Source organism: Cheilinus undulatus, linkage group 8 (assembly GCF_018320785.1).
Source record: "Cheilinus undulatus linkage group 8, ASM1832078v1, whole genome shotgun sequence".
Taxonomy (NCBI): Eukaryota; Metazoa; Chordata; class Actinopteri; order Labriformes; family Labridae; genus Cheilinus; species Cheilinus undulatus.
In genome coordinates this window covers 30735493-30763439 of record NC_054872.1, presented here as the reverse complement: position 1 = coordinate 30763439, position 27947 = coordinate 30735493, and the positions used below count along the sequence as shown (strand labels likewise).

At 39.5% G+C, this 27947-nt stretch overlaps 2 protein-coding genes across 2 annotated transcripts; both read right to left on the bottom strand.

The window, feature by feature from the left end:
* Nucleotides 1-350: 350 nt before the first annotated feature.
* LOC121514133 (meiotic recombination protein REC8 homolog) lies at nt 351-12423 on the bottom strand. Its single transcript, XM_041794227.1, has 16 exons — nt 12299-12423; nt 10553-10621; nt 10322-10464; nt 10173-10248; nt 9957-10077; nt 9743-9833; nt 7917-7984; nt 7752-7830; nt 7533-7656; nt 7294-7453; nt 6746-6944; nt 3496-3677; nt 3367-3409; nt 3061-3145; nt 2701-2807; nt 351-681 (listed from the first exon to the last, which is right to left on the bottom strand). The coding sequence occupies exons 1-16, from the start codon at nt 12352-12354 to the stop codon at nt 581-583; spliced, it is 1704 nt and encodes a 567-aa protein (XP_041650161.1). The 5' UTR covers nt 12355-12423; the 3' UTR covers nt 351-580.
* A 1455-nt stretch (nt 12424-13878) lies between these two features.
* On the bottom strand, nt 13879-27689 carry setdb1b (SET domain bifurcated histone lysine methyltransferase 1b). The gene is made up of 25 exons (XM_041794082.1): nt 27559-27689; nt 26162-26365; nt 25144-25310; nt 24939-24982; nt 24475-24601; nt 24220-24390; nt 23876-24077; nt 23619-23692; nt 23258-23448; nt 22989-23118; nt 22665-22872; nt 20989-21102; nt 20603-20894; nt 20235-20496; nt 18511-18601; nt 18304-18420; nt 18013-18182; nt 17685-17909; nt 17389-17559; nt 16774-16898; nt 16554-16573; nt 16330-16448; nt 15991-16247; nt 15803-15891; nt 13879-14209 (listed from the first exon to the last, which is right to left on the bottom strand). Exons 1-25 carry the CDS (start codon nt 27576-27578, stop codon nt 14092-14094), a joined length of 3708 nt encoding a protein of 1235 aa, XP_041650016.1. The 5' UTR covers nt 27579-27689; the 3' UTR covers nt 13879-14091.
* Between the last annotated feature and the right edge of the window lie 258 nt (nt 27690-27947).

Here is a 27947-nt window from a genome sequence, read left to right as displayed (position 1 = left end):
GTGGTCCGGGGTAGAGCCGGAGAAGGAGGAGGACAGATCCAGTTTCATTTGACTTACAAACTGTCCTCCTTGCACCTCCTTAACCCCTGCAGTATGTTGTCACACACCTGTCCTGTTCTGCGTGCCTCTTAATATACAGAGCATGCTCCGTTTGCAGAAATAACCCTCGGATTTCTTATAAAACTTTTATTTTGTAGAACAAGTTCAAAGGGAGGCACATCTGGAACAGAGAGGTGGCTTTCTAACTTCATAATAAGAGTCTTTAAAACACATGCTGTTACAATATAATGATATACAACAGTAAAAACATCTAAAATCTGACAAAATTGATATGAACTTTAACTCTCTCTACACTGATATCACACTGAAATTCATGAAACAAATATTTTAAAAACCTTTAAATATGCCAACTAGACATAACAATACAAATCGTATGATGTGATGAATAAAACAGAATCTCATTTGACTTCTTTTGTAAGTTATTAAGTTAACACAGGAAAATGCCCAACTAGAACCAGATCATCTTCTATTGGACTGAACTATGACGTTTTTGGGGCTCTGAGGGGCAGTGAATGCATCACTAAACTAGGACTGTTTCATTGTAGTTGGGTCCAGGTGAAATCCAAATGTCACCATAAGGCTCTGTCTGCACAGCACAGATCTTTCTGGTAGATAAAGTCCCTGCAGAAAAGAAAAAAAAGACAAAATATAAAGGAGAAAGATGAGAAAGAATAGGATAATAGTCATTCTTAGCTAAATCCAAAGCCCTTTTTCACAATAAACTTTGCAAAGCAGATAGACAAGCCAGATTCTATGTCTGTCATTAGGCTGATATATATTTCAAAGCTTTAAGCTAAATCGCTTCTTCCTGGTTAGGCACTGAGTGGACCAATCAGCATCAGTTCAGGAGAAAGAGGTGTTAGCTTGAGCATGTTTAGTTGTGCGGCCAATACACTGTAGTTTTATCAGAACTGGACATTTATTTATGAAAAGTAGAGAAAAGACTGAAAGCTTTTCTTGGCGGAAAAGAAGTTTTTGCTCTTCTCCTGACAAGGTTTGGCATGAGTTTGATTTACCAACTGGCTCCACTGATAGTAAACATAGCTACTGCCTGTTATGTTCATGGTATGTAGAATATTCCCCCATGCCTATGTTACATGTTTTGCTACTCTGATGGCTGGAAATGACTGTGACAGACTGATAATTTGCTCAGTCACCCTCTTGGTTTTGGTTTTGGTTTTGAAAGGTTCTGCTGATGTTTAATATATCCATGCCACCAACAGGTGAAATAATCTATCTGGCATTTCAGGTTACTTCACACATGCACTTAGGACAGCTTGGCCATGAAATCTTCCTGATATGATTTTCCAATTTTCCTGAGAGAAACTGAAGAGGACTGGAGGGTCTCGAGAGGCAAGATGTGACTTAAAAAGTGACACTGTAATCCGAAGAAAATATTGTATATATTGTGTTGTTGATTGTATGGTGAACTCCAGGTAGAAGCAAGGTGCTCTTGGAGAGTTAAGCATACATTGTTAAAAGGGGGAGCCACAAGGACTGTCTTCAGACACACTCACTTGGGTAGAGGATTAAGTTAAAAGCTCTGTGGAGGTCGAAACCTGTTTTTTCTTTGATTTTTATGGATTTTTATTAGAAATGCCCTGAGCAAATGGTAAATGTACTTGACCTTTATAGTGCTTTTCTACTCGTCTGACTACTCACCGCAGGTTGCAACAACCCATTCATGCCCCTTTACTCCACAATCATACACTGATAGTTGCTATGCAGAATTGAATAGAGTATCAGTTAATCCCATTCATACACATCCATACCCATTTATATACCCCCAATGAAGCAGTGGAAGCAAATTGGGGTTAAGTGTCTTGCCCAAGGGCACATGGACATGTGACTGCAAGAGCTGGGGATTAAACCGACAACCTTCAGATTGCAGGAAGACCGACCCTACCTACAGAGCTACAGTCACCCCAAATATAGGCTTTTGAACTTGATCCTTGACTCAAGCAAGTGTGCTTGAAGACAGCCCCGCGGCTTCCCCTTTTTTGTCACAGTGCAACGTTGAAAACATCACAAATATGGCTGAAGAAATCATCATCATCATCTTGCCTTTGAGAGCTCAGAATTTACTAAATTAAGTGATTTTTTTCTTATATTTCCTGCTGTGTTTACACATGAACTCACCCTCATTTTAAGTGGAAATTTTTCCTAGTGGCTGGCAGGAAAAGTCTGAATCAAGATGGGAAAAACTCAACTGTTTGCTTTTATGCATACTGTTTACTCTGAAAATTCGTTACGTTGCGATAGTTGAATTGGACTTGAATTTAGACTTTAAATACCACAAAATTATTGACTGGGTCTTTATCAATAGCAGCATTAAAAAAAAACACAAGTATACTTCTGTTAATGGAGCTGGATGGTTTGATGTCTCCTTATTGACGGTTAATTTATTCATCCTTGAAGTATTCAACATAAATCTCCAGCTATCAGACCTCATTACTAAAGCTTTCACCAGTGATGGTCTTCACTTTCAAAGACCTTTTCCTCTCCTGCACTCAAAGCTGATCTAATAAAGACAGCACGCATTGATTAAAGAGCTTTCCTCCGGTGTTGATGCTGTAACATTAACACAGTTTCAACATGACTGATGGGACCATTCAATGATAACTGAAACCAATGCCTCACCCAGCAGCCTCTCAAAAATGTTGCTGACAGTTCGGCGGTCGACCTCTGGCGGCAGAAGAGACTGAAAAAGCACAGGTGTTTCATCGTGCTCGGTCAACTCAGGCAGCCTACGCACAAAACATAAACACATCACACAAACAAGCAGAGAATTTTACTGCTAAACCTAACCAACTGCAAATACTAAAAGCAACAGTATTTCAGCATCAGATGGTTAGATTTGCTGTGTTCGTGGAGACCCTGCTGCAGCTCTTTTATAATGAACCTCTGGGATATCCTGAAGTGAAGGCACAGATCTAAAGACACGTGAATATAAATATTGTGGAAAGACACACATCAAAACTTCCTGATGATGTTACATACCCTTCTCTCTCTGACATGTACATGGGCAAGACTCCATGAGGCATTTCCCTCTGATCAGAGGCCTCCAGTGGCAACGAACCATGGGCTGAAAACACACATGCACACACACAAATTTGAAGCCACTGGTTTATATTCATTCTCAGGAGGTTTGCCCTAACCCTTAACCATAAGCGATACATGCCTAACCCTGAACTTTGACCTCAGCTGAATGCAGCTGCAGTGGAAACACACGACACTACCTCACCTCCACCAGCTGGTTCAAAGTCATTACTGCAAATACATTCTTATTTTTTAAAATAAATTTACCTGAAATATCAAATAGCTCTGACTCTGACACGTCTCTGGGGACCTGCGCTCACACAAAAACACACAGTCAGTTTTTTTCTGGAGGTTTTTACAAATTTGACACACTAACAAACAAACGCTCTTCCACACCTCCTTAGGGCTGAACTCTGGTTTCTCGTCCTCGATTTCCATCTCCTCCAGCATCGCTTGCTGTCGTTCCATCTCAGAGTCAGTGGACTCGGACCCTCGCTGCCCGACCTGCAGGTCTGAGCCTGATAAAGGGGTAATGGTCGCAGCTTGTTTCCATAGAGACTGCATTTCATCAAGCAAGACTGTTAGGAATTTAAAAAAAGGTAGTTTATTTACAAGAAGATCGCTTGAGCGAAGCATCTAAAATGGCAATAGTGAAGGTGGAGAAACCTCATAACACAAAAAGTACAACCCTCAGGATTGACAACATTTTTTCACATTTTTTAAGAAACCTGCTCAATTTGTACATGCACAGTATGTAAAGTTCCCCACAGGAGGGCTCTCAATTAAAACAAAAACATAGATGACGAGTAGTGATCTGCCCATCTCCGCCTATTACTTCTTGCTGTAATTGAAGTCTCTCAACAAAAATTGCTATAAACTTCTTGAGCAAAAGATTGTCTCCTCCTGGAGCTTTTTTAAGGGGGAAGTTTTGATAGCTGCTGTAATCTCTGAGCATGTTAATTCTATTAAGTTCTGACAGACATTTCAGATTGAGCGCCTTAGGAAAGGAAAGAGGATCCTGATCTTTTACCTTGATGTATATAAGAGATAAAAGATCAGGAGAGAAAGACCACTTTTAAAAGCCTTCCTCCCTCATCATGTCAAATCATCCATGAAATGGAAACTGGGATTTATGGTCAATAAACCTTATCAAGTGCCGTTTAAAACAAGAAATAAGCAATGGAACTGGGTGGAGTTGAGCAGTGCACCTCTACTCAGCTTAAAATGTCTAGTGGAGCCACGCCAAAATGGAATGGGAGGACCTGATTAAGTAAAATGGAGAGGGGTCTGGCTGCAGACCAATCATCTCTGACAGCCACTCTCACAGACTGTTAATCTGAGCAGCCATATATCCCAGAAAGGAAGGAATTACACTACTTATTTCATAAACAAAGTCTGAATCAAAGGCAGTTAGATTCATGGAGAAACATCATTGCAAATGTTAGAATAAGCAACAGTTCATTCATAAAACAAAGAAAAACATCAGAGGTGTAATCCTGGATTAAAATATGTATAGTCACATTTTAGAAGTAGATACACCAATGGTGGCTAGCTTTAGCTTTGTCAGCTTTATCTAAAGCTGACATAGCTACTATAGCTATGTAATTAACTATGTTAACCAATGTAGCTATGTTAGCTTTAGCAAAAATAGCTAAAGCTAATGTAGCGTGGTACATAATGTATCTATATAGCTTACATAGCAACTCAACCACAAATATATATGTAAAACTAAAGTTGCGATGGTTTTTATTGATCAGGCATTTAAGTATGAACATTCTGCTACTGTGTCTTCAAATTGTATAATCTTTTGAAAAACAAGACAGAATGAAGGGTACTCCTCAGAGTTTGTAAAACCCAAAGCTGTATTTTTTAAGGAACACAACTATTAAATGATATTGTTATTCTTTAAGGTAAATTGGTGAATGGTGTTTACTGTAACGATGGTGATGCTGTTAGTCATTGTATAATCTATTTAAAAGAGAATTAAGTAATGTAATACGGCTGTTACTGTTCTGCTGCCCAAGCAAAACATTTACCCGCAGCTTGAGATCTGTTTTAATGCACTAATTAGTACGTGTTAATTAGGACCTAGCATTGAAGTTGAACAGCGCATACTCTTGGCATTGAGTAACGGTCATCATCACAGCCATTTGTTCTCAGTAATCAAATAATTAAGCAACATAAATTTGCCAGCATTTCAATGTTTATATTTAGACGCTCTGGCAGCACGGCAGCACAGATGGCAACGTCAGTCTGTTGGTTGATTTACAGCTCTGGTCCTGACAGAAACGTCTCAACAACTACTACAGCATAAGTTTCCATGAATATTTAGATCTGATCATTTTGTGAGTGTCATCAGGTCTTAAACACCGATGCTAGGCCAAGTTTCTGAGAAACAAATGACATCCATCAGCCTGAGCTGTACTTTCTGTTCAGAGCTTCTAATAAAACATTTCTCTATGAACAGGCCAAATTAACAGTGTTAACAGTATGCGCACTAAACAGCTGGAAGTCTTGTCCATGTGAGCATGTTAGCATGTGGATGTTAACCTTCAGCTCTCAGCATTGCTGAGCCTCATGGAACAACAAGGATAGCTTCAGTCTCATAGTTATGTCAGTACGTCTCTCTGAGGTCAAATATCTCACAGCGTGATGCTAAATGGTGTCATAAATTATTCTAACTAGGAACCTGCTTAACTCTTTTCTACTTTACTACCTTTCATTGCTCCTTAGCTTTACCCTTGTTTGCAAATTACTAGTGATTTAATCTATCATTTAACATCAGTTTTTCATAGCTGAATAAATCCATTTGTTTTCACCTTCTATTTAATTTGTATTAAAGAACACTCATATATTGTACCCTAGGGAATACTATTGAAAAACCCCATTTTGGGTTAATTTAATTGAATTATATGGAACTATTTATGAAGTTTTTGTTTGCTGTGAGTCCCTTTTAAGGCTACACTAAATACCAGGGGGCAAAGTTTTTGTTTTTTTTTTAACTCAAAATCAAATTATCTCTAACTTTCTAAAACCTGGATAAGATATGTTTAAAAAATGCAGATTACATTTATTACAAACCTAAGAGGCTGTAATGTTTAGTTAAGTCATACTGCTGTCCTATTGTGACATTTTACATTGCTTTAGGCTGGCCTCGCACTAGACAATTTTATGTATTTAAAAATTGTATTTTTCAAAATATTATATATTCTCAACTGGTCTTGCCTGAGGACCCACCAGTTTCTTCAATGACAAATAGTGATCTTAATTTCAAAAATGTCAAATATACATGTTTATTTTATGAATAATGTTGCAGTTTTGACTCTTGGATGAAATAAAACATGCTACCGGAAATTTCTAAAATGTTTTACATGGTCCCTTTAATCTACTCCCACATCCAATTTTTGTGCAATGTGTGATATTTAGAGGCATAACAGTGGGAACAAAGATATTCCAGTGCTGACCCAGTGTCAGAGGTAGTAGGATGAGCACAATCGAGTGATGTGGACTGTCATAGAATCACTAAAAGTAAAAGAGTTTTTAATCTTGGGTCCTCAGTCAGAGGTAATAAAAACTTCTGTAAGTGTGGGGGAGCAGAGCCTTGAGCATTTTTTTCTGGGGTCCTAATTCCCGATGTATTTCTTACATGTGCACGGTTTGTTGAAGAGCTCAGCAGCAGAGATCATCATGTGTGAGGGGGGTGGTGGGACACTGGGTGGTCTGGTCTCAGCCTGAGGGTTATTGATTTGCCGCTGCAGCACCTCCTGAGGGATCTGTGTCTCTGGGTCAAAGAAGATGAGCTGCCTCCTCCTCCTCCTCCTCTTCATCCCAACAGGAGGAACATCCTGTGTATGAGAGGTGAGAATTTACCAGGACTTTTCTTAAGCTGTATTCTGGGTACAACTTCAAAGTGAGGGAACCCTTTATTATGGCTTTAGAAGTGGAAATCATCCTGTTTTTATGCTTATTGATTATCTGCTTTAATGTTCTCTATTCTCTTTACAAATCAAACTTCTAAAACAAAAAGCCTGTGCAAATGCCACCCTGAGACTCTTATACAATGTTTTCCCAACGTGGTAACCCAGCTTATGTTAAAAATGATTATTATTACATTTATTGTTTTAACAACTGAACTAATGATCACTTAGTGTTACTATGTTAAGCCACTTGAACAAAAACATCACAAGCTTGCACCTCTACCTCCTGACGCCGTCTCCCTTGTCTCCCTGCTGCAGGCAGTGGGGAGGAGAGGGGAGGCACAGAAACTGGGGTGACCTGGTCTGTTGGGGGTCCAGGCCTCTCCACAGACTCCATCATGGCTTCTTCAGTGGAGAGAGTAGTAGTAGGCTGTAATCTGATGGATAGACACAGTCAGTGTGTGCTTCTGTCAATCTGTCTGTAATTATATCTCAATGCCAATATGAATCATTTACTTGAGAGTGGACACTGTTGGCGTTTCAGCTCCCTCTCCCTCCAGCGCTGCCTCTCCTTTGCCTCTTTCTATCTCCCTTTTTTGCTCTCCTGGAGTCGCCTTCTCTCTCACTATCTCAACATCTCCTGTAATAACACGCATTAGATGATTTCCTACCTTTCCATCACCGTGTCACCTTGTCTTAAAGGAGAAAGGAAGTGTATTTTTGACACACACAAACCTTCCGGAAAATAGTCTGTTTGGGCCAAGAGGAGGTCAATAGTATCTGGATGATCATCAAGAAGCTCCACACCTTCAAACTAATAAATAGCAGAAGAAAGACAGGAGGGAATGGTGAATGAAAGTGAGTCCCTTTAATCTAAATTAGTATGACTGACAGCTGTACCTCTGCGACAGGAATAGCTACTTGCTCCATCTCCCTCAGGGTGATGGTTTCTGGAGATGCAGTGAGGTCTGAAGAGTGTAATGAAGACAGAAAATAAAACACCTCTTTAGCAGCTTCACAAATAATCAAGCTGTATTAAAGTGCTCTCTTCTGTTGACAGAATTCAGCTTCATGACACTTCCTGACACTGCAGCATCAGCCTCAGTTCATTAGGGGGATGTTGTTGAAGCAATTCTGCTCTGACCTGACCTTTTGTATCTGTATCTACCACTGCCCTACAATACCGACTGATCTATATGTGATCTGTAAATCCCTCTGACCTGGTTTTCTGCTGGTATTTCTGTATATCATTGTAAACATACTGTTCATAGCTGTGCACATTCAATTTCTCTCTATAAAGACGACATCTAATTAGAGCTGTGAAGCAAATAACTGGGGCAGGCCTCGTGTATGCTCTCATCCCAGATTTAACATCTCACAAAATACAAACATTTTTCTTTTTAATTCTACTAAAAATCTATGAAAAAAGCAAATGATTGAAATTCTCTCTGATTTTATGTACACTGGATAGATGGATAGATGATTGGATGGATGGTTGGATGGATTGGAGGGATGGATGATGTGTTTATGTTCCTATTTTTTCCATGACAAACAAACCACTTCCACATTTTGAAGTTTTTTAAGGTAGGTTTGCAACTTATTGAGAGTGTAGGGTGAAAGTTTACAACAAAGAGGTCCCACCAGAGTTCTGTTAAGTTCAAACTTGATTAAACGCTTTAATGCATTTCAACAAACAAGGGGAGAAAAATCCAGGCAATCTCTGCAGAATGTATATGCAGCAGAATACAATACAGGTTAAGACAGTTTATCAGTCTGAATAGAAAAAAATCCATCGTCTTCAAAATATCTGTGTCTCTGTGTTGTAGTGGCTGTAAAAACACATCTCTGAATTGGAACATCAAATTTAGGTCTATTGAACAAATTCCCTCCCCTTTAGTTTCTTAGGCTGTAATTTTGCTCCATGAGCCTGACCAATCCAAGTAAGTGTTTTGTTTGTATGCCTTTTGTGTGTCCTGAATGAGACTGGTACCTGATGGTACAGCCTATCTCACTTCCCGACTTCCTCCAGAAGATTTGATCTGCATCAGATCGAGCTCTCTAATCAGAGAGATGCAAATCAGTGGATAGGGTATGACTCTGTCTGCTTGCCAGTCGAGGCGGCTTTGATTTAATTTGAACAGCAAGTCACCGTTCCGCTAAATGTGATTGAGTTGGATAGATGTTAATTCAGTGAAATATCCTGTCGGTGTATAACTGGCCAGGGACTTTACAAGATGTAATTTTTAAAGGTGAAACCACACCTACATGCACATTCAATGGCTTCAGAGAGATGCTGGGGTTCAGAGGGGTGGTTGAGGTTATTTGGTTTGCTTTTACAAGGGATTAGGAGTCCTCTTTTAAATAGATCTATTTAATTGATTTATTTGATTAGAGCAACTACTGCCTGTCCTTTTTCTTTCTCTACATTTGTGTGTATCACTGAAAATAAACCATTTAATCACACTGTGGCAAGTACAACCATACCCATTTGATAGTCACTTCTAAAGACTTTTTGTTATTAGTCCTTGATGATTTAGCCATCATTAAATAATACATCTACGTCAATGTAAAATGTTCTTTTTCTGTTCTTCAACTGTTATGAGAAACTTTTGTTGGACTAACTGATTAACCTGGTAAGAGCTTATCCTCATTTGTTTCTGCGTTTATTCATTTTTTTCTCGTGCTCTAATAACCCACAGGAGATCATAATAGAGAACAAGTCATACCGCTTTCTAGAGCAGCAACAGTCACAACAGTAGGAAGGCTGGCCTGTTCAAGACGGTCTGGTGAAGTTTCCCTTGTGAACCCCTGCCCCATCTGTGAGACACCCAACAGACACATTTTGCATCAGCACACATACTTAGAGGATTCCAAGCTTTAGCTTCACTTAAAAGTGTCTGCTAAGTGTTATATTTCTGTCTGAGTTTGAATATTTGGCACCTGTATCAGACTGTTAGGACTGGGCATTTCATCCTGCATGAGCATCTCTCCAAACAGAGGGTCTTGGGCGCCCTCAGTGTCCTCCAGCAGAAACAGGGCATCAGGGAAATCAAGGGCGAGTCTAAGAGAAAACAGAAGGTCCAGCAGCAAGAAACAGAAGTTGTACTCTGTTTGCAAATGGAGCTAATTTGTGTCATATTGAGCACCAGTTTTCACCTGCTGTGTTCATCCATATCAATTGTCTGCGATGTCCTCTGTTTTGCCAGCTGTTCCACAACAGACTGAAGTTCCTCTTTAAAGGACACAAAGTTACACTCAACAACCAGAGCACACTTCTCCTTCATTTATTATGGCTATCATCTTACCCAGAAAAATGACACACTGTCTGTGGAATACCACAACAATGCCATACTGCAACTGGGAGGATAGGTAGAGGGAGAAGCGAGGTCGAGGCAGATCAGGCAGAGGTGGCGGGACTCGCTCCAGCACATAGTTTATGATGTTGTCACTGTATGGGACATTAGTTTTATTATAAGAAGTCATAGCTCAGGCTGTTATTAATAGGAAGTGTAACTGTGACTAAAATGACTTCTTACCAGGTACTTTTGACATTGACTTTCAGGAAGTCACGACGAGTAATCTTGATGCCTTTGGTAGCAACCAGCCTGAGTCAAACACACAGTATGGATGTTCTATTTTAATTTCATCACAATGCAAAATCAAAAGTGAGTCACTGAACTGTCATTGCTAATGATAAGTCTATTTAATCATTTTCATGCTTCATGTAAATAAATCCAAAGACTCAGTAGTCAGCATATAGGTCTTAATCAAATTAATTAGTTTTAAACAACTTTTTGTTTTGTTTGGTTGTTTACAGATAAACTAAACAAATTAACATGACTGAGGAATAATATCTTCCTGAATAAAATGTATTTTATGACTTTTTTTAATTTTGATTTTCATGATTGATTCTCTTTTCATTTCAAATGTGCTGTTTTTAAAGCCCTCAATTATTAAATTAATATTCTAAGTTTTGTCACCATGGCAATGGTATCTTAACGCTCTTAGAAGATCATTCAGTTCATGTTGATTTTGGCGCCCCCCTGTGGTCAAAATCGTACCTCTCCTGGATGATTTTGTCTTGTATATAATTAAGTAGAGAAAAAATACCTCTGGTTTATTTTTTTCTTCCATCAATTTTGTTATTAAGATTTTAGTGTCAAAAAATACAGCTTTTGCATTTGGATCACACTTATCCTATCTTATAGTTTTAGTTACCACAACAACCTTTATGACCTTTATGGTCAACGATGATTTTAATTAATGAAAAAACATCAAACATTTTCTTGTAATGGCTAATCATAAACACCCCCCACACACGCACTTTGCTCATCTTCAAAGCTGGTATCTTTTAAAATTTGACGTAAAAGTCAAAGAGATTTTTTATTTTGTTTTGTTTAAGGTTTTCATGTTTACAGATAGGTTTTTTCTCCACTTCTGCTGCACCTGCACTCTGGGTTTTTTTTTTTTTTTCTTCGTACGGGTCAAACTCTGAATACTCCAGACTAGTGCTTTTTTGCCCCGAACTCAGAAAATGTCACATTTGAAAACCTAATCGATGCTGTAGTCTTGGCTAAAAACTAGGGCCAATGGCTATCATGTGCTTTGGTGGGTCTTTATATCGTGGAGGTGGTTAAAAAAAAGTATCACGTATAATAAAAAATAATTCTTTGCGGTATTTAAAAGGAGCTAATATTGATTCTAGGTTACTTTAGAGTCTTAACAGCAAACCGAATGACTTCAGCCGGTGGTTACATTAATTACTCGTGGTTTTGACAACCTAATATTTATCTAAAGAGCTTGCCTTGAGCTTAAAGGAAGTTTGGGGCACGCAGTTCAATTTAAGATATCTTATTCAATATTTAGCACACGTAAGAACACTACTGAGGCGTTCAGAAATACTTTTAATACTAGCCTATCAACTTTTCCATCAACAATATGGACTCCCACGGACAAAAGGGTGAAAAACAGCGCTATCAAAGACTAAAAGTCACACAAAAGGTACTTAAATTAGCCTTTAAATCACAAGCAAAATCCAGTTAATAGTAACTACATAAAGACTACGAGTGAACCCTAAAATGTTGGGTCGTTAATACTTTGTATAAATTACATTCAGCAGATAAAAGTTCTGAGCTCCAAGTAAAATTTTAAATTCTGTGCTTTATTTTTAAATCTTGGTATCATACAGCGATCTTCGCTCAACTGAAATGTCGGATTATCTCCTACACACTTGACTTAAGCTTGAAATCGATTAAAAACAGTTCAGAAAGGTTTTTACTCACCAGACTGTAGAGAAACATCCTGAGTGGCGCCTTAAAACTGCTGGGTAGTAAAACATTATGACGAAAATTTTAAAAAATAAAGAAATAAGACCTTAAAGCTGAACAACAGAGAAGTGCAAGGGCGGATTTTTTCCCTTTGAGGTACTAAAATGTTTGCAGTTTACTTAAATTTTTTATTTGAAGTCATCTGATTGGTGGATCCCAGGTAACTTCAAACGAAGAGCCGCTTTTGTCCTGCATGCAACCTACAAAAAAGGAGAAATCTACTGTCAGAGGTGGAAAAATTATACTCAAACAAAAGGGAAGTTACTCGGGTAAAATGTAGGCTTCTTCAGTAAAACTGGTCTATAAATCTACTGGAGTGAAAGTAAAAAGTATTTAATTTAAAGTTACCTCTAAGTACTGAATATCTTCGGAGGAGTTGTACAGGGAAATATGATCTAGCCTTATTGGCAAGAAAAAGAAGAGAATAGATCTCCAACCAGGCTGTTTAGGTAAAGTCACACCTCTATAATAAAGTAAAATACACAGCAAAATCGACACTTATTTAAACTCATATAGGGTTAATACTTAAATAACACTTTAAAATGTCTACACTTGTCCAGACTGCATAAAATTAAACTACACTTAGAAAATGTTAAATATTTCTCAAAATTAAAGAGCTGCCGTAACTCTTGAAAATCTGTGGCAAGGTGGGTCTCCTCTGGCAAGAACAAAGTAGAGTCAGCCTCATAGCAAACACACCTTAACCTTCTGGCCTGGTCATGACAGGGAACTCCATCCACACATCCCCCAGAATTGAAATTACATTGGGAAGAGCCAGGATCAGTTAAATTACACTTTGGGAGTTAAAATAAAAAAATCAAGGCTGCACGGTGGCACAGGGGTTAGCACTGTTGCCTCACAGCAAGAAGGCCCCTGGTTTGCTTCCTGGTCAGGGCCTTTCCGTGCAGAGTTTGCGTGTTCTCCCCGTGCATGGGTGGGTTCTCTCTGGGTACTCCGGCTTCCTTCCACCACCAAAAACATGCTCATTAGGTTAACTGGTGACTCTAAATTGGCAGTAGGTGTGAGTGTGCCTGGTTGTCTGTCTCTATATGTCAGTGATTGACTGGTGACCTCTTGACCAATGATAGCTGGGACACCTGCGACCCCTAACAGGTTAGACGGTATAGAAAATGGATGGAATTAGTTAAAAATCAACTCAGAGAAGTTTAGTAGCCAGTAGCTCTGGTTAAAACATACTGATTTCAAAATGTAATCACAAAAGTACAAGTACCCAATTATAGTGATTTAAGAAGATGTAACTAGTTACTTGCCACCCCTGCTGACAGTCCTAACAGATGTAGTGTATCTATCTTAGTCTTATCAAAGACATAAGCCTTAATTTTTTTTTAGTTACACAAGTGAATAAGGACAGAACATTCATCCACAGCATTAACTACTATTATGATTAGCATACATACATGAACTACCTCTGTTTGCTGTTTGGGTCTTTTTTCCCCTTTTCGTATAAAAATCTTTCCCATACTACCTCAACTAGTGTAACTGGTGTTTCTTCCACAAAACCACACATAAAGAAAAAAACTGTTTATTCAGATACACAACATGGATAAAACAAGACAATCAGGAAAATATGTTGGTATAAAATAAAGGCAACAAAACAGCTGAAATATAATAAAATCCAAAGTTCAACATATTAAAAAAAACAACACAAAGTTACAGTGTTGAAGGGCTCCTTTAAGTTTCCTACAGATGCAACGGAGGGAGAAGATGAAAATCATGATGGATGAAGATCACAGCAGTCTTCCTCTGCACTCGGTGGATCCACAGCAGCAGAGCAACACTTTCCCTTCCACACTGCCCACCTCATAGTTGTAGTCCCAGGTCAGCTCTGTGCCTGCGCGGATACGCCTAGACGAGGACACATGGATGACACATGGAGCTTAGTTATGCTTTTACATTTCCCACAACCTGAATTCTTTCCTTCACCAGTGGCTTTCTAATCCTGCCAAAACTAGCAGCTAAAATCGCTACTGTGTCAAGACATGCATTTGCTTGCCGCTTCATTAGCATCCAACTGATCATTAATGCAAATATCCAATTAGCCAATTAAATAGTAGCAACCGCTGCATGTAGACATGGTCAAGATAATCCGCTGAAGTGCACACCAAGCATTAGAATGGGAAAGAAAGCCTAAATGCATTGGTTGATTCCATGTAATTGGCTGAGTAGATATTTGCGTAAATGAGCAGCTAAGCAGGCGTACCTAATGAAGAGGCCAGTGGGTGTATTTATTTTTCACTGTGGCTTGGGTAGTTGCATAGCAATATTCCTCTGGGATGATTAAAAAACTAGACATTCTCACTTAGTTTTAAAACATAAATTAGATGTGTTTTCCTGATAATTGTAATACTACAGAATATTACATTATTCTGTATTTTTGGTAGAAAATGAGTTAAGAAAAGGCACTCTTTATGATTACTTAATACTTCAACAGCAGTTTATCATTTGGAGTCTTGTTTTTTTGCCACCTGACAGATGTATTTCTAATATTCTCTCTTCTTTCTAGCTCTTTTATTGCTTTATTAACACCTAAGAAAAATGCCTTGTGTTGTGGTTTTTAACTCCTCTAATCAGCGGTGCCAATAGCCTAGTGGTTATGTCTCTGTGCCCTTTATACAGTACATAGGCTGTTATCCTCAAAGCAGGCGGCACTGGTTCAAATTTTGCGACCCTAACCCCTTTCCTCTCTAAATAAATGCATTAAAGCCCCCAAATAACCCATTTTCAAAACTACCAAACAACACAATGAGGATAAAAATAATCAGTAGAGCCTAATAAAGCTTGTAATGTAGACTTTTAAGGTCATCCAGACTACCAGAGGGTGCAATGAGGAGCCTGTTACAGATTAAGCAGACTTTTTTTTCTTTTTTTAATACCTTCACAAGCAATCAACTGGTCGGTGTGTGGGTATAATTTCGGTTGAATAAGGTTTTCTTTGGTTGACTACAGCCCTACTAAAAACAGACCTGACCAATCAGCCTCACTTGAGAAGACTGAGGATGTAGCTAAGCGCAGGGTGTAGCTGTACTGAAGCAGATGGCAAAGGCTGCTGTTGGGGTAGCATGTGGATGTAGCAATTAAGATAGCAACAGTTTTATCAATAGTGGACCGCATTTCTTTATTAAGTAAAGACAGAAAAAAGCACTGAAAGCATTTCAGGATGGAAAAAATGTTTCACTGTACTCCCGACCTGCTTCAACATAAGGTTGTGATAGTTACAGACAGGGTTTAGGTGTATCATAAGGTGGTATGTGCAATGGCTGCCACCAAAGTAACAGCCTGGATGTAGCAACAGCAGCAGTTTTGTCAGAACTGGGCCACATTTCTCCATTAAAACAAGGGCAACGAACTACACAGAAAGCTTATCTTGGCAGAGAAGATGTTTTTGCACTTCTAGGTAACAGAACTTTACTCAAAATCATAATCGATTTCAAAACTCACTTGCTGGCAAAGAAAGCCACCCAGGGAAATCGCAGGTCATGTGTGTCCACAAACACATTCTGGACGAAAAGGTTAGGACTACAGCTGTGCTGTAATGCAGAGAATACACAGACAGGACAGAGTTAAACACAATGCTAGGACAAAGGAGTGGAATTTAAGTGGGTACATTTTTAGGATGAAAGACTTACATTGAGGTAACGTCCAAGGTTTCCTTCAAGCTTGGCATCAATGATGTAACAAGACTCTTCTCCATCAAAGAATAAACGGGTGTTTTTAGAAGCATTTTCACTTTCTCCTCCTGTCTGTCCCTGCTGTCCTGATTTCCCTCCCTGACCCCCCTGCCCTCCCCCACCCCCTGGTGCACCTGATTTCACCATCATCCCATGACCGCTCTTCAGGGCGATGCCTCGAGTAGATTTCACTGCTACCTGCTTCTTCATCACCCCTGAACCAAAGCAGAGGAAACAGTTAAAACCAAGACTTTTTACTGGGGTGATAAAGTGTTTTTACATGTTTCTTCTCCTCACCTGGGGTGGCCTTCTCTCTGTCTTTGTTGTCTTCAGAGCCAGAGCTGATGGTCTGAACATCATCACTGTCAGAGAGAGTCATCACATCCTGCTTCTTCCCAATCTCTGGCTTCACTTGACTGCAAGAAATACAGAATTCCTCTTAACCACACTCATCCTTATCTTTACAGTTGAACTATTTTTCTGTTAAAATCTGAAAAAAAAAGAGAATCAATTTAACACACCTTTTACTGTCTCCAGTTTCCTGTGAAGAAAACCACAAAAAGCAGCATTACAGATCTTTGTCCAAAAATAATTAGTATGCAAAATCTACCTAAATGAGTGCCAGCTTTTACTTTAAGTGCTGTTAAAAAGATCCCAAAGGGAGGGTGCAATCTAAGTGATAATAAATCTTGTGTGATATTTCCGAGAAAGATTATTGTAATTATTCTGCTTTGCACTCACCTTCTTCAGCCCCTGATTGGTAAGCCATGAAGCCACTTTACTTTTCCCCATCTCCTCCGGCATGGACGGAGGTTTGTCATCATCTCTGGCAGAGGGATTTAATCCATCTTTACTGTCTTGACTCCCTAAGGCAGGAAGAAGTGAGATGGGAATAAGACACAACAAAAAGTCTACCAGGCTGCATCTGGACATAGAAAATCAATGCAGGAGAAACAGAAAGTACACTTAACGAGGTTCTCTTTAGACATGAAGTCTAATTTAACACTGGCACTTACGTAATAGGAATGATACCCGCCTTCTAAAAATAGTCTTGCTAACAGCTAGCCAAAAAGCCATTACAAAGTATGAGCCTCAGAAAAACTGCCCTACTGCTGGCCTTGTATAAGCATTGCTAAACAGCTGAATCTTTTCAATCCAGAGTGAAGTTACTGATTTTTTTTGTATGTATGTAAGATATCAGACCCAAGAGACGGTTCGCTTTGAGACAAGTAGGATTGTAGCTGAAATATCCATTTAATGTTGAACAAAAATGTAGTAGCATCAGAATTAAACCTAACTCTTCTATCAGAATATTAACTGAATATTGTTATGTGACATCTCCTTCCTCCAGCTTACCTTCCTTGTTTCCTTTGACCTGGCCCCGTGTGGTGTAACTCCTCCACACTGAGCTGGAGTTGAAGTAGTTCTCCTTCACAAACGTATCATCTGAACTGTCGCTCTCGTCCTCACTCTTCGAATCCTTGTCATCGTCATCGTTGCTGTCCCCTGACGAGCTCGGGCTTCGCGCTGCCGCAGAAAAAAAGATGAAAAAAATGTGAAAGGAGAACAGGGGTCTGAAAAGCAAACACTATCCAGACCTTTACTAAATCTGTTAGACCCACATTTCTGCTCATACTTAAACTTGGACTTACTCTTCTTGGATGGTCGTCCCACGGGGTTACCAGACACTAGAGCTGATGGCTGAATTTTTATCTTTGACACGTCCACACCGCTCCCCTCACTGTCCGAGCAGTGAGCCTCACTCTCGTAGCCCTCCTTAAAGTTCTCCACACTCTCTATGTGGTCCAAATTAGCAAAATACTCGTCACCCATCTCTAGACCTTCTTTGTCAGCAAAGTCATCCGTTAAAATTTTACCTAAAAAAATGAAAAAGGGAGGGAAATTGAAGTTTTGTTGGCATGAATGCTGATTCTCAGTTCTGTCTGTCCTTATAAAATATCTCTAATAAGCCTTTCTCACCAGCATAAATGCAGACAAAAGAGCCTTTGGCCACGTCGTCCAGACATCTGATGCCCCAGCCTTTGTTCTGGGTCTTAAACAGCTGTAGACGCACCTGTAAGCCATGCTGCACTAACCTATTTGTGCACATCTGAGAACAGCATTTACACCTCTTATTACACTCATAGATCCTAAGAGAGGGAACAAAATCAGGCGGAGAATAGGATGAATAATTTCCTCTGAGATGAAGAAATAATTAAAATGGTGGTCTTAGAAGGTTAGAGGTGCTGTGGTGTGTGTTTCATATCTGACCCTGTGGGGAGGCACTCCTCTAATCGTTTGTGCAGATAGCCAGCGCCCGTGTTGATCTGTCCCCCTGGTGTACACCCGGTGGCCTGCAGGGTCAGCTGGTGGCACGAGCATTTGGATCTGCAATTTAAACATAAAGAAGCTGGGTGATATTATTCATTGAGGGAGAATGTAATTAAATGTGGTTCAGTTGTGAGCTAATTCACTGACTTGTCTCGACAGCCGTCAGTACAATCACACCCGACCAGGAAGTCCGCACTGGTGTTGATAAAAACTCCATCTTCAGGAATACGCTCTTTACCTTGAAGACAGGGAAAATAAAGATCTAATATTTTCTGCACTTAAATTAATGACTTACGGAAGTAAGGGCAGCAAAAGCAACCTGTATGAACAGGCTAACCATTTTAATTTCTTCTAAATATTTTTTCATATCACATCCACGTAATGCGGAAGGAAAGGTGCTTAATAAGAGCTCTCTTTAAACTATTTAAAACATATAATGTGAAAATAAGAGCAAATGGAGATAATCAGTGTGAGGGTGTTTATTACAAGTGCTGCTGTTGTGTTTTCAGATAAACTCTAACACAAAGGCCCTTTGTGCCACCTTTCTCCAACTTAACCTTGTGTTTAGTGAAGGCTGTCAATCTGTTTGTCCATACATTAAGAGTAAAGTATATTCCAAGTCTGATTCTTGAATGTGAAACTGACAGAAAACCTCAATTTGACTCTGCAGCCACACAATCTTAGATGCTCTTCATCACTCAGCAATGAGATTAATTGCTGGTGACAGCTACAGTGAAAATGACACACATTTGTTAAAGCACTTTTAAATGAACTTCTACTTTATCTATCAGCTTTTAATGAGGGCAGCAGCTGTTTCATACATCTTAATTCTCTGGTCACATCTGGACTTTTCTGTTTTACCTCTATCAGCTTGATTTTTCTCCATCTGCTCTGTTGTACACCATCAGATATTAGGGTTGGCCTTTAATGTGTCTTCCATGCATTTAGATTAAATAAATCAAAAGAATGATGAAATCCCTCTTCAACGGGTCATATGTCTTAACATAACAGACAATAAGTACGGAGCAATATGTTTTTATCATGTGAAAGACTTTTAGAGTATCTTTGACACAAACTCGAGATGCAAAACAAGGTGGTAAAAAACAGCTTTGCTCTGCTGCTATTACTGAGCTGAACAAGCACATACATCTTATTTACTAAATTCAAAATTATGAATTTAAGTGATTTTGATTGGTTTCATTGGTTGACATTTCTCTTAATGTCCTGATTGATTTGAGCATTTGTAATCACTTTTATCATTTGCTTAGATTTTCTTCATGTTTCAGTGTTTTTAATAATTTCTCTATGTTAAATGTGTTTTTTTATGTTACAATGTTACAACGGTTTCATCAGTCACTGGGTGCGAAAAAATCTTCCTACGGGTAAAAATGAAGTAACCTGAGTCTGAACCTGAACAACTTTGTCTCAGTTTTGGCACTTTATGCATCTTGTTGATGCTCATCTTGTTGAGGGATCAGTCAAGTTTTCTCTCGACACATCCTCTTGATCGCTGGGGGTGTCACAAATCAGAAGAGATGCTAAGATTTGACGAGTTGAGGGAGAAGACGTCTGACATCTTTCTCAGCAAAGTCAAATAAGCATAAAAAGAAAATTCAAGAGGACTCAAAGTAAATGTTGAAAATCAGTGAAGGTCAAAGACATAGTTTTGCAATTTACCAAACCTCATGTATTTTTTACACATACCAGTGGCTCTTCTCAAGACCTATCAACAAACCTGAATGTCAATCTAAGTTCTCTTTTAAGACTCAATGAAAGCCTGAACTAGCACAATCTTCCTCTTCAAAATAAAAATAATGAGTAGTTTTATTCTGGCACAGGCCCAAGTCACCCGACCTTTGTTCTGATCTTACTGTATTTAACGTTAGGAGGTGGTGTGGTATCAATCTCATTGACACAGGAGAGGGGGATATCCTCCTTCCCGCCCGTGATGTCTGGGATGTAGTAGAACGGTCTCTGAGGCTGGAACGGCCGATCCACGAGCACGTAGGGGTCAAGACAGAACATCTCTAAAAATATAAAGTCACAGCGCGTCTGGAAGAGGTAGTGCTGGATCTCTGCCATGTTACGCAGGCAAAGACCACAAGGAGCCTTGTAGATCACATGGAAGGACATCTGAGGGTTGGACACAAAATTAAAGACGTATCAGTGTTACTGGAAAAAAAAATACAGCTAACCATTTTAGCATTTAAGGGTTTGGGGAGGTACTCTGCAAATGCACCTTGCGGTTGACTTTGCGTCGCCCTGTCATGCGTCTGAAATCGTACAGCAAAGGAGTGAGGAGGGGGTTCTTCCCGCGGTGCATGTCTGGTTTCACAGGTCGGACTCTGTTCAGACATGCAGGCTGACAAGTGTGTGGCAGGTAGAAGATGCGGTCAGTTGGGGCGCGGTATGCAGGTTGATGTGGGATGGTGGCAACTGCATGGGTGATAGTAGGAGTGGGAGATCCCAGAGTGGACACCTGTCTCTGATATGTCTGTGAGAAAGGACTTTGGACAGTCAGTGGTCTTACTCTGTGGAAGGACAAAACAAGAGACAAGAGGAAAAAACTGTCAGGTTTAAAAGTACCAAACAACCAAGATAATGAAAAAAGCTGTGAGGACTTACCCAGGGAGGCTGCTGGGACTCGAGGTAAGAGACTGCATGATTCTGGAGGCGTGAGTGCCCCCCACCCCTGGGACAAATGGAGAAGTGCTCTTCTTCGCCATCTGATGCTTGTTGCTTGAGGAATGTAAGAAATGATTCTGTCATTTACATAAGTTTTGGTTCTTCCCACTTACATTCAAAGCTTTATTCATACAATTTTCAGTGGTAATACTCCATGGGCACTACTCTTAAAGTAAGAAAAGGCAATACACAGGGCTTAGTCTTGGGACCACTGCTACGTACACTTTATCTTATCACTATCAGCCATAATGTTCCTGACACAAGTTTTCATTCAAATGCTGATGGCTATCTAGTGCATTGGGCTCTGTGCTATTTACAAGAAGCTTCTGAAATTAAACAGTAAAATGTTTGAGTTAAGATTGGTTTTGAATCCTGCTCCTGAAACCTGCAGAACCTGCCTAATATTACTGCATCTCAGGGTGATGTGATTGAGTCTGTATCTTTCTATAAAGTTGCAACTGGGTCTTTGTTTCAGAAATAACCTGTTTTTCTTTTCTACTTAAACAGGCTTGTTGCTGCCACTTAAATGCCCCAATTAACTAATGTGATGTATCATAAGTGGAAAAATCTTCTCAAAGCCTTAAATTTAAAAAATCTCAAGTCTTGAAATGGGGGAAAGGAGTTTCAGGTACACTTGGAATCTGCTGTAGAGGAATTTTGATCTGGGGGACCTAGTCTTTATTCAAGTGGATTGACGGTGCTGGAGAGCGATGTATCAGGCTGTAGATGCTTTGACTAATGACTTTCAACTCTATGACCTTGGATCATGACTTTTCACAAACATATGAAGTCCTCAGCTAGTGTGAAGAAGCATCCTTGGAGGGTCTGGAGGCATGGCATGGGTGCTCCTGAGTCCCCACATTCACACTCTCAGGGGTAGGGTTGACAAAGACGGACAGGCATCTTTCTCATGAATGCAGTGGTTTAATGAAAGCAAATGCTTCTAAAATGTACAGGAAAGGAAGGCCCAACTTATTGATCCAACCATAAAAGTCAACCATAGAAGAAGTAGCTAGCTGTGATGAAGTGACTGGTCACTGTTTGGCTGGCAGCTGGTGCTTGTGGAAAACCCTGCAAGACATGGTGACTGCTGTCTTTGCCAGGACACTGGCAAAAGAGAATACTAATCTCAGTGAGGTTTTCCTGGTTAAATTAACTTTAAATAAAATAAACAAGTTTATGATTAAAATGACATGCCTGTGCTTCATCCCCCTGAGTCAGCTCATTTTCTGAATGGGAGAACTGTACAGTAATTTATCAGGTCGACACTAAATGAAAGCTGATTATGCCGTATGTTAGTTCATCATTTGACTATCCTAGAGACAGAAACTTTTAGCAGAGGCATTTGCTTTAAAAACCCTGTGTTGTACTGCACTTAAGAGGTCAAACAAATCAAATAATGCAGCTTAAAAAACTGCAAATTTTGCAGCAGCTTTGCTGAGCAGTGAGTTCACAGGGTCCTTAGATACATTTCTTTATCGCAGACACAAGGTGAGAGGTAGACCCAGGACAAAGTTTTGGAAAAGTAATCCATTTGTTGCAAGCTAGACATTGTTTTTTCATTGTTTACACAAAAATTGCAAAATACCTTTAGAGATGTTGGTCCTATTACTTACTCAACTCGAGGAGCTTGTGGGCTCTGTGAGGGCTGCAGAGGCTGTGGAGTCTGTTGGAGCTGTGGCTGTAAGGACTGAGGACGGACAGACATTTGTAGTGTCGGCGAGGATTGGCTTGATGTTGGGAGTTGTGCTGTTTTGACAGGAGAGGCTCCTACATGTCCATCGCTGGTGTACTGAACCACTGGGCCTTTACTCCTTAATGCCCCTGGAGATTAAAATGGACAGTAAGAGGAAATCAAGTGACTTAGAAACACTGTAAAATACTGCAGGTGGAGATTAACTTTTTCAGTGTGTATAGGCAGTAATAAGTGTGTATGTTACCCATGTTAGGTCGTGTTCTCTGCTGTCCTGCCAGCTTCTTCTCCTGCGTGTTGGCGGTGGTCATCTTCAAGTTGAACATTGGCTCTAACCGGGTGGAGCCTCTGTAGATCCACTCACTCCTTTTATCATCCTGATAATCACAAAAATGTACTCAACATTAACGTTATGTCTAATTAATCAAATAAAATCCAAACTGCCAATGAACACAAGACTTTATTACAGTTTAAAGCTTAGTAAGTGTTTTATTTGAACTGTTGTCAGCCACGTACCAAAAAGAGGATCTTGACCAAACTTCCATCCACCTCCTCCACTTTACTCTTCCACCAGGTTCCCTCCCACTCTGTCTTGATGATCTGCCCGACCTTCAGGAGCACCATAGGCCTGCTGGGATATGCAGTGATGTACTCCTCAATGAAGTCTCGACATGATGCATCCTCGATGTCCTCCCAGGTACGCTTTACTGTAAAAACAAGAACAATATCCCTCCTTAACATTCATCTATTGTAACTTTAAATCAGCTCCTAAAAAGTTTGTACCATTTTGACATGAAATGTTGGTTTATTACAGATTTTCTAGTGTTAGTCTTAAGTGTTACAAAGAGAAAGACAAAATAGAGAAATAGGCTCTTACATGGTCGGCAAACAGGGTAGAGGTCAGGTAGGTGTACATAAGAAGCATAGCCATCATCAAAGAAGATTAAAAACCTGAAACACAAAGCACAAGATATTTAAAGCTTGCATCCTATAATTTTATGAACTACATCTCTGATAGTGTCCGTAAACAATGACCACACAGTCATTTTTGAGTGTAAAAATTACTTTTTTAAAATTTAAGTCTTCAAAAATAATAACTTAAATAACTAAAAGAGACCATAAATGCATGCCCACCTCATGCGGTTCTTGTTGTTGGGCATCTCTGCCACTATTCCAGCATAAAGCCACTCCAGATTGCCGTCTTTGTACTTGGCGACAACGCGAGCTCCAACAAATAGACTCTCAAGAGTGGGGTTGTACTCAAATGCCACATGATTTCCTGACAGCAGACTCTTTCCTTTATCAAACTTAACTTTATACTTGAATATACCCCCTCCTGGATTTGGACAGAGAATATTATGCATTAAAGCAAGCATAACAGAAATAAAATCATGCATTTACTTTTTCTCGAAAATAAAAATATACTTAAAATAATTACAATAATTTTGAAAGGATTACAAAATGTTCTGGTAACGCACCAACAGGGTTAATAGCAACAAGTCCGCCTCTGTGCCACGTCTTGGTGCGCTTCTTTCCCAGAATAGTCATCCCGACTTTAAGTTCATCCTCTTTTATGTTTGGATTGGGCTGGGTCATTGAATGAGATGCAACCTGGGACACAAACACTGCTGGAGCTGAACTCTGAATACCTGGAAGGTTTAAGAGCCACATACAGAGTTAGTACTTCACATAAAATACTTTGACAGGTATGTATGGCACGCCTGTGGTCTCACCTGTCTGGGATGTGGGCTGTGTTGGAGACCGGATTGATGGAGCGGCCAGGGAAGGCTTGTTGATCAAATGAGCCAACTTCTCCACCTGCTGCGAGGTTTTCTGTAAAGCTGCAGAGGCGTCTTTTACCTTAAGTAATAAATATGAAAGATATAATTATCTGAACAGACTGAGTAAAATGTCCACAGTTACACATATCTAATCTTTTGGAATCCAACTGAAAACTGTAAACAGCCTAACAAAAAAAATCTGATCTGAGAAAAAAAAAAATCAGAATTGAGCTTAAAGCCTGCAGTGCGAACGTAGCTACAGGGATTGTAGGTTATTTATTAGTTGTGCCAGCTGTTTTAAAAATACAAAGCCAGAAAGTCAGCAAATGTAAAATCAGATCATCTCCCATCACACAATCAACAAATTAAGTGTAAATAAATACAAGTCAATCAAATTCAGATTTCTAAATTCTCACCCCTGAATCTTTGCTGGGAGTGATCGGCTTCTTTGGAGGAACCACTGAAACATTATGACAAACAGGAGAAAGCCCGTATATTAAAAGCTAGTTGTCTTAAGACAATAGGGACAAAAACAAACAAACAAATTTAAAAAAAAAAAGCGGGTTGGCTTTATGTCACTGTATGAGTAACTGGTAACTAATTTCATAGAAAGTTACTTACAACAGCCGACAGCGATGACATCATCATCGTCATCATCATCTATCTCAATAACTTCAGAGGCCAGCAGGCCTCCTCCGCCTCCTTCATCCTCTGAGCTGCTCTCACGGTAAACCAGACCGTTCTTCTGGTATGTTTCCTTCACCAGTTTCTCACACTCCAACAAGGACCTGAGGACAGAGAGAGGAGAGAAATGTGGCTCTGTCAGAAACAAACTGGATTACAGTGGATCTTTAATGCAGCGAATACTAAGCAAGACAGGTGTCAATGTTTAAATTAATTTATCATGTGAAAAATTCTGTGTCTCCTCTCTACAGTCACAGCTGGCCCTGGAGTAACCTTGGATCAAAAAAACGTTCTGCACTATGAGGTCTACAGGTTAGTCAAAAGACAGCCCCTGTTTAAAAAATTTGGGTACCCTGAGTAAGGTGAAGGTGGCTGAACAGAGCCACTTAATATTTAGTGAAACCTGCACATTAAATGTCAATTTGGGTCATTCTGACAAGAACATTTTATGATATAGTGTATAATTCTTACTTTTGACTTGTCCTCATTCTTGTCCAATTAATTCTTTTGCTTTTATTTCTTGATTGCTTAGAAGTTTCATTGTATTTTATCATAACGTGTAATTTTGCCTGTGCTTAATAAATATATATACACTTTCAAACACTGAGTCTTACTTTCTGGATTTTTTAAATGGTAGGTAGAAAAGGTGATGATGATCAGACTATTATGAAGAATAAAGAGAAAATATTGTGTTAATCTAATTTCCTGTTGGTTTAAAAGTAAAATGTGAGCTTGCAATAACATTTTATTTGTTGCGTATACATTGTCTTTAAACACACTAATGTGTGGCAACAGCTTAATTTTCAGGGTTTCTTTTTACATGTACTCCATATGGTCTTTGTTAAATAATGTACTGAGTGAACATTTTAAAACACCTGGCACACCTCAACACATGCTGCCTGTTTTGTTACACAAAAAGCTTCATGAAAAGGGTCTTAGTTTAATGTCTACTAACTGGTTGGCATCTTTCAGAAGCTTCTCAGTTCTCGCCTCCTCTTCCTCTTTCTGCTCCACCCATTCCTTGAGCTCTGTTAGCTGAGCCTTTTTCTTCTGCACGGTTTCGCTCTTCTCAACAGCTTCTTCAATCCACTTCTTTAGCTCGTCCAGAGAAATACCAAACTCTTCCTCTAGACTGGAGTCCCAGCCATCCACCTCCATCCTGAGGAGAAAACAGCAGAAAGAAGCCATGTAAACACAAAGTTGTCACTCTGTTAGGCTACTTCTTTTGCATTTGCTTCTCTGCAGAATTTATGTTATCATCCATTGTTGTTGCTGCAGCCATAATGTCACTTAGCAGTTTTAGCAAAAATTAAATGTAATCAGTTGCTTAGTTAGGTTGCTCACAGTATATATATTCCTGAACTTCTAAAGTAAATTAATATAAAATGGCAAGTGTTAAAACATCTTTGGAAATAAAGTGTATGTATGAAAGTTTTGTTAATTTTACATTATTTTAAGGACTGGTTTTACACGGATTTAATATTTTGAACCTGGTTAGACAACACATAAATATCATACGTTTCATATACAAATATCAGCTCAGATCATTTCGTTTTACTTGGATTTAACTGTTACAAATCAAACATAACAGTACACCTGCTCATGTCTGAACGACAGTGCTGAGTGTCATAAACACTGGGATGTGCTGTGGAGGCACCCTAACTACCAACTACTATTAAAACATCCCAGAGTGAAGTGCAGACATGTGAGATCATCTGTGATTGAGCTGGGATGCATATAAAACCTTAAACACTTTGCAAAGTGACACATGTGGACAAAGTACTACACTAATACTTCAATGCGTTTACTTTACTTTGCACAGAGAGATGCATGGACTGATGCTAGCTGATGACCCAATCAAAGAAACAATTGTGGCAAAAAAAAAAAAAAAACACGGAAAGTTGTTGATGTCGCACATATCAACTATTTATTAAAAATATGTTAGTGCTCTTATCCTAGACGTGATCTTTTAGCAGCAGACAGAGTCTAAGATGAGGAGTCACGTTGGCCTATGGCTGGTTGGCAAAACAATGAACCGTTTGAAGACTCCAGCCCCGTTATTATACCTGCAAAACGTGTGATATGATCTCACTCGACCAACCTTTGCTAACTTACATGAACGCTTTAACGAGACACACGCTGGGCAAGCATGGCACTGTAAAACAACAACACTCAAATCTAGATACATGGAGAGCATGCTAGCCTCTTCTGCTAGCACTAGCATCGGTAGTTTTTCATCTGATGAATGACTGATGAAGATAACTGCAGAAAAACACCCTGGTGACCACTGGAACTGCTCTCAATGACATCTCACATCGTTATTCGATTTATAGGCAGCATTATAACACTCACCCATCGTTGTTTTCCATCATGCCTGCTCGCAAATTTAAGGCCAGCTAGCAAGCTATTGCTACCGGCTGGCTAGCAACAATAAGGAGTTCATGTTTTGCATCTCAGGGTATCACGAGTGAGCGGTGCTAGTCAGAGCTCCTGTAGTGTGTGAAAGGGGGGCAGAGCCGCCCATCCGGACTGTTCAGGTATTTATACACGTGCACAAACGAGATATGATGCAGTTGAGACCGCCCAAATGTCTCTTCGTGTTTTCAAGTGAAAAACAGAAACGTAAACTAAGGCAACATCACCGCGTGAACATGTCTTAAACAATTTTACTGATATTATTTGGGTCTTAGAGCATAATAACGTATACCCCAGGCTACACTTAACATATATCTAAATGTTTA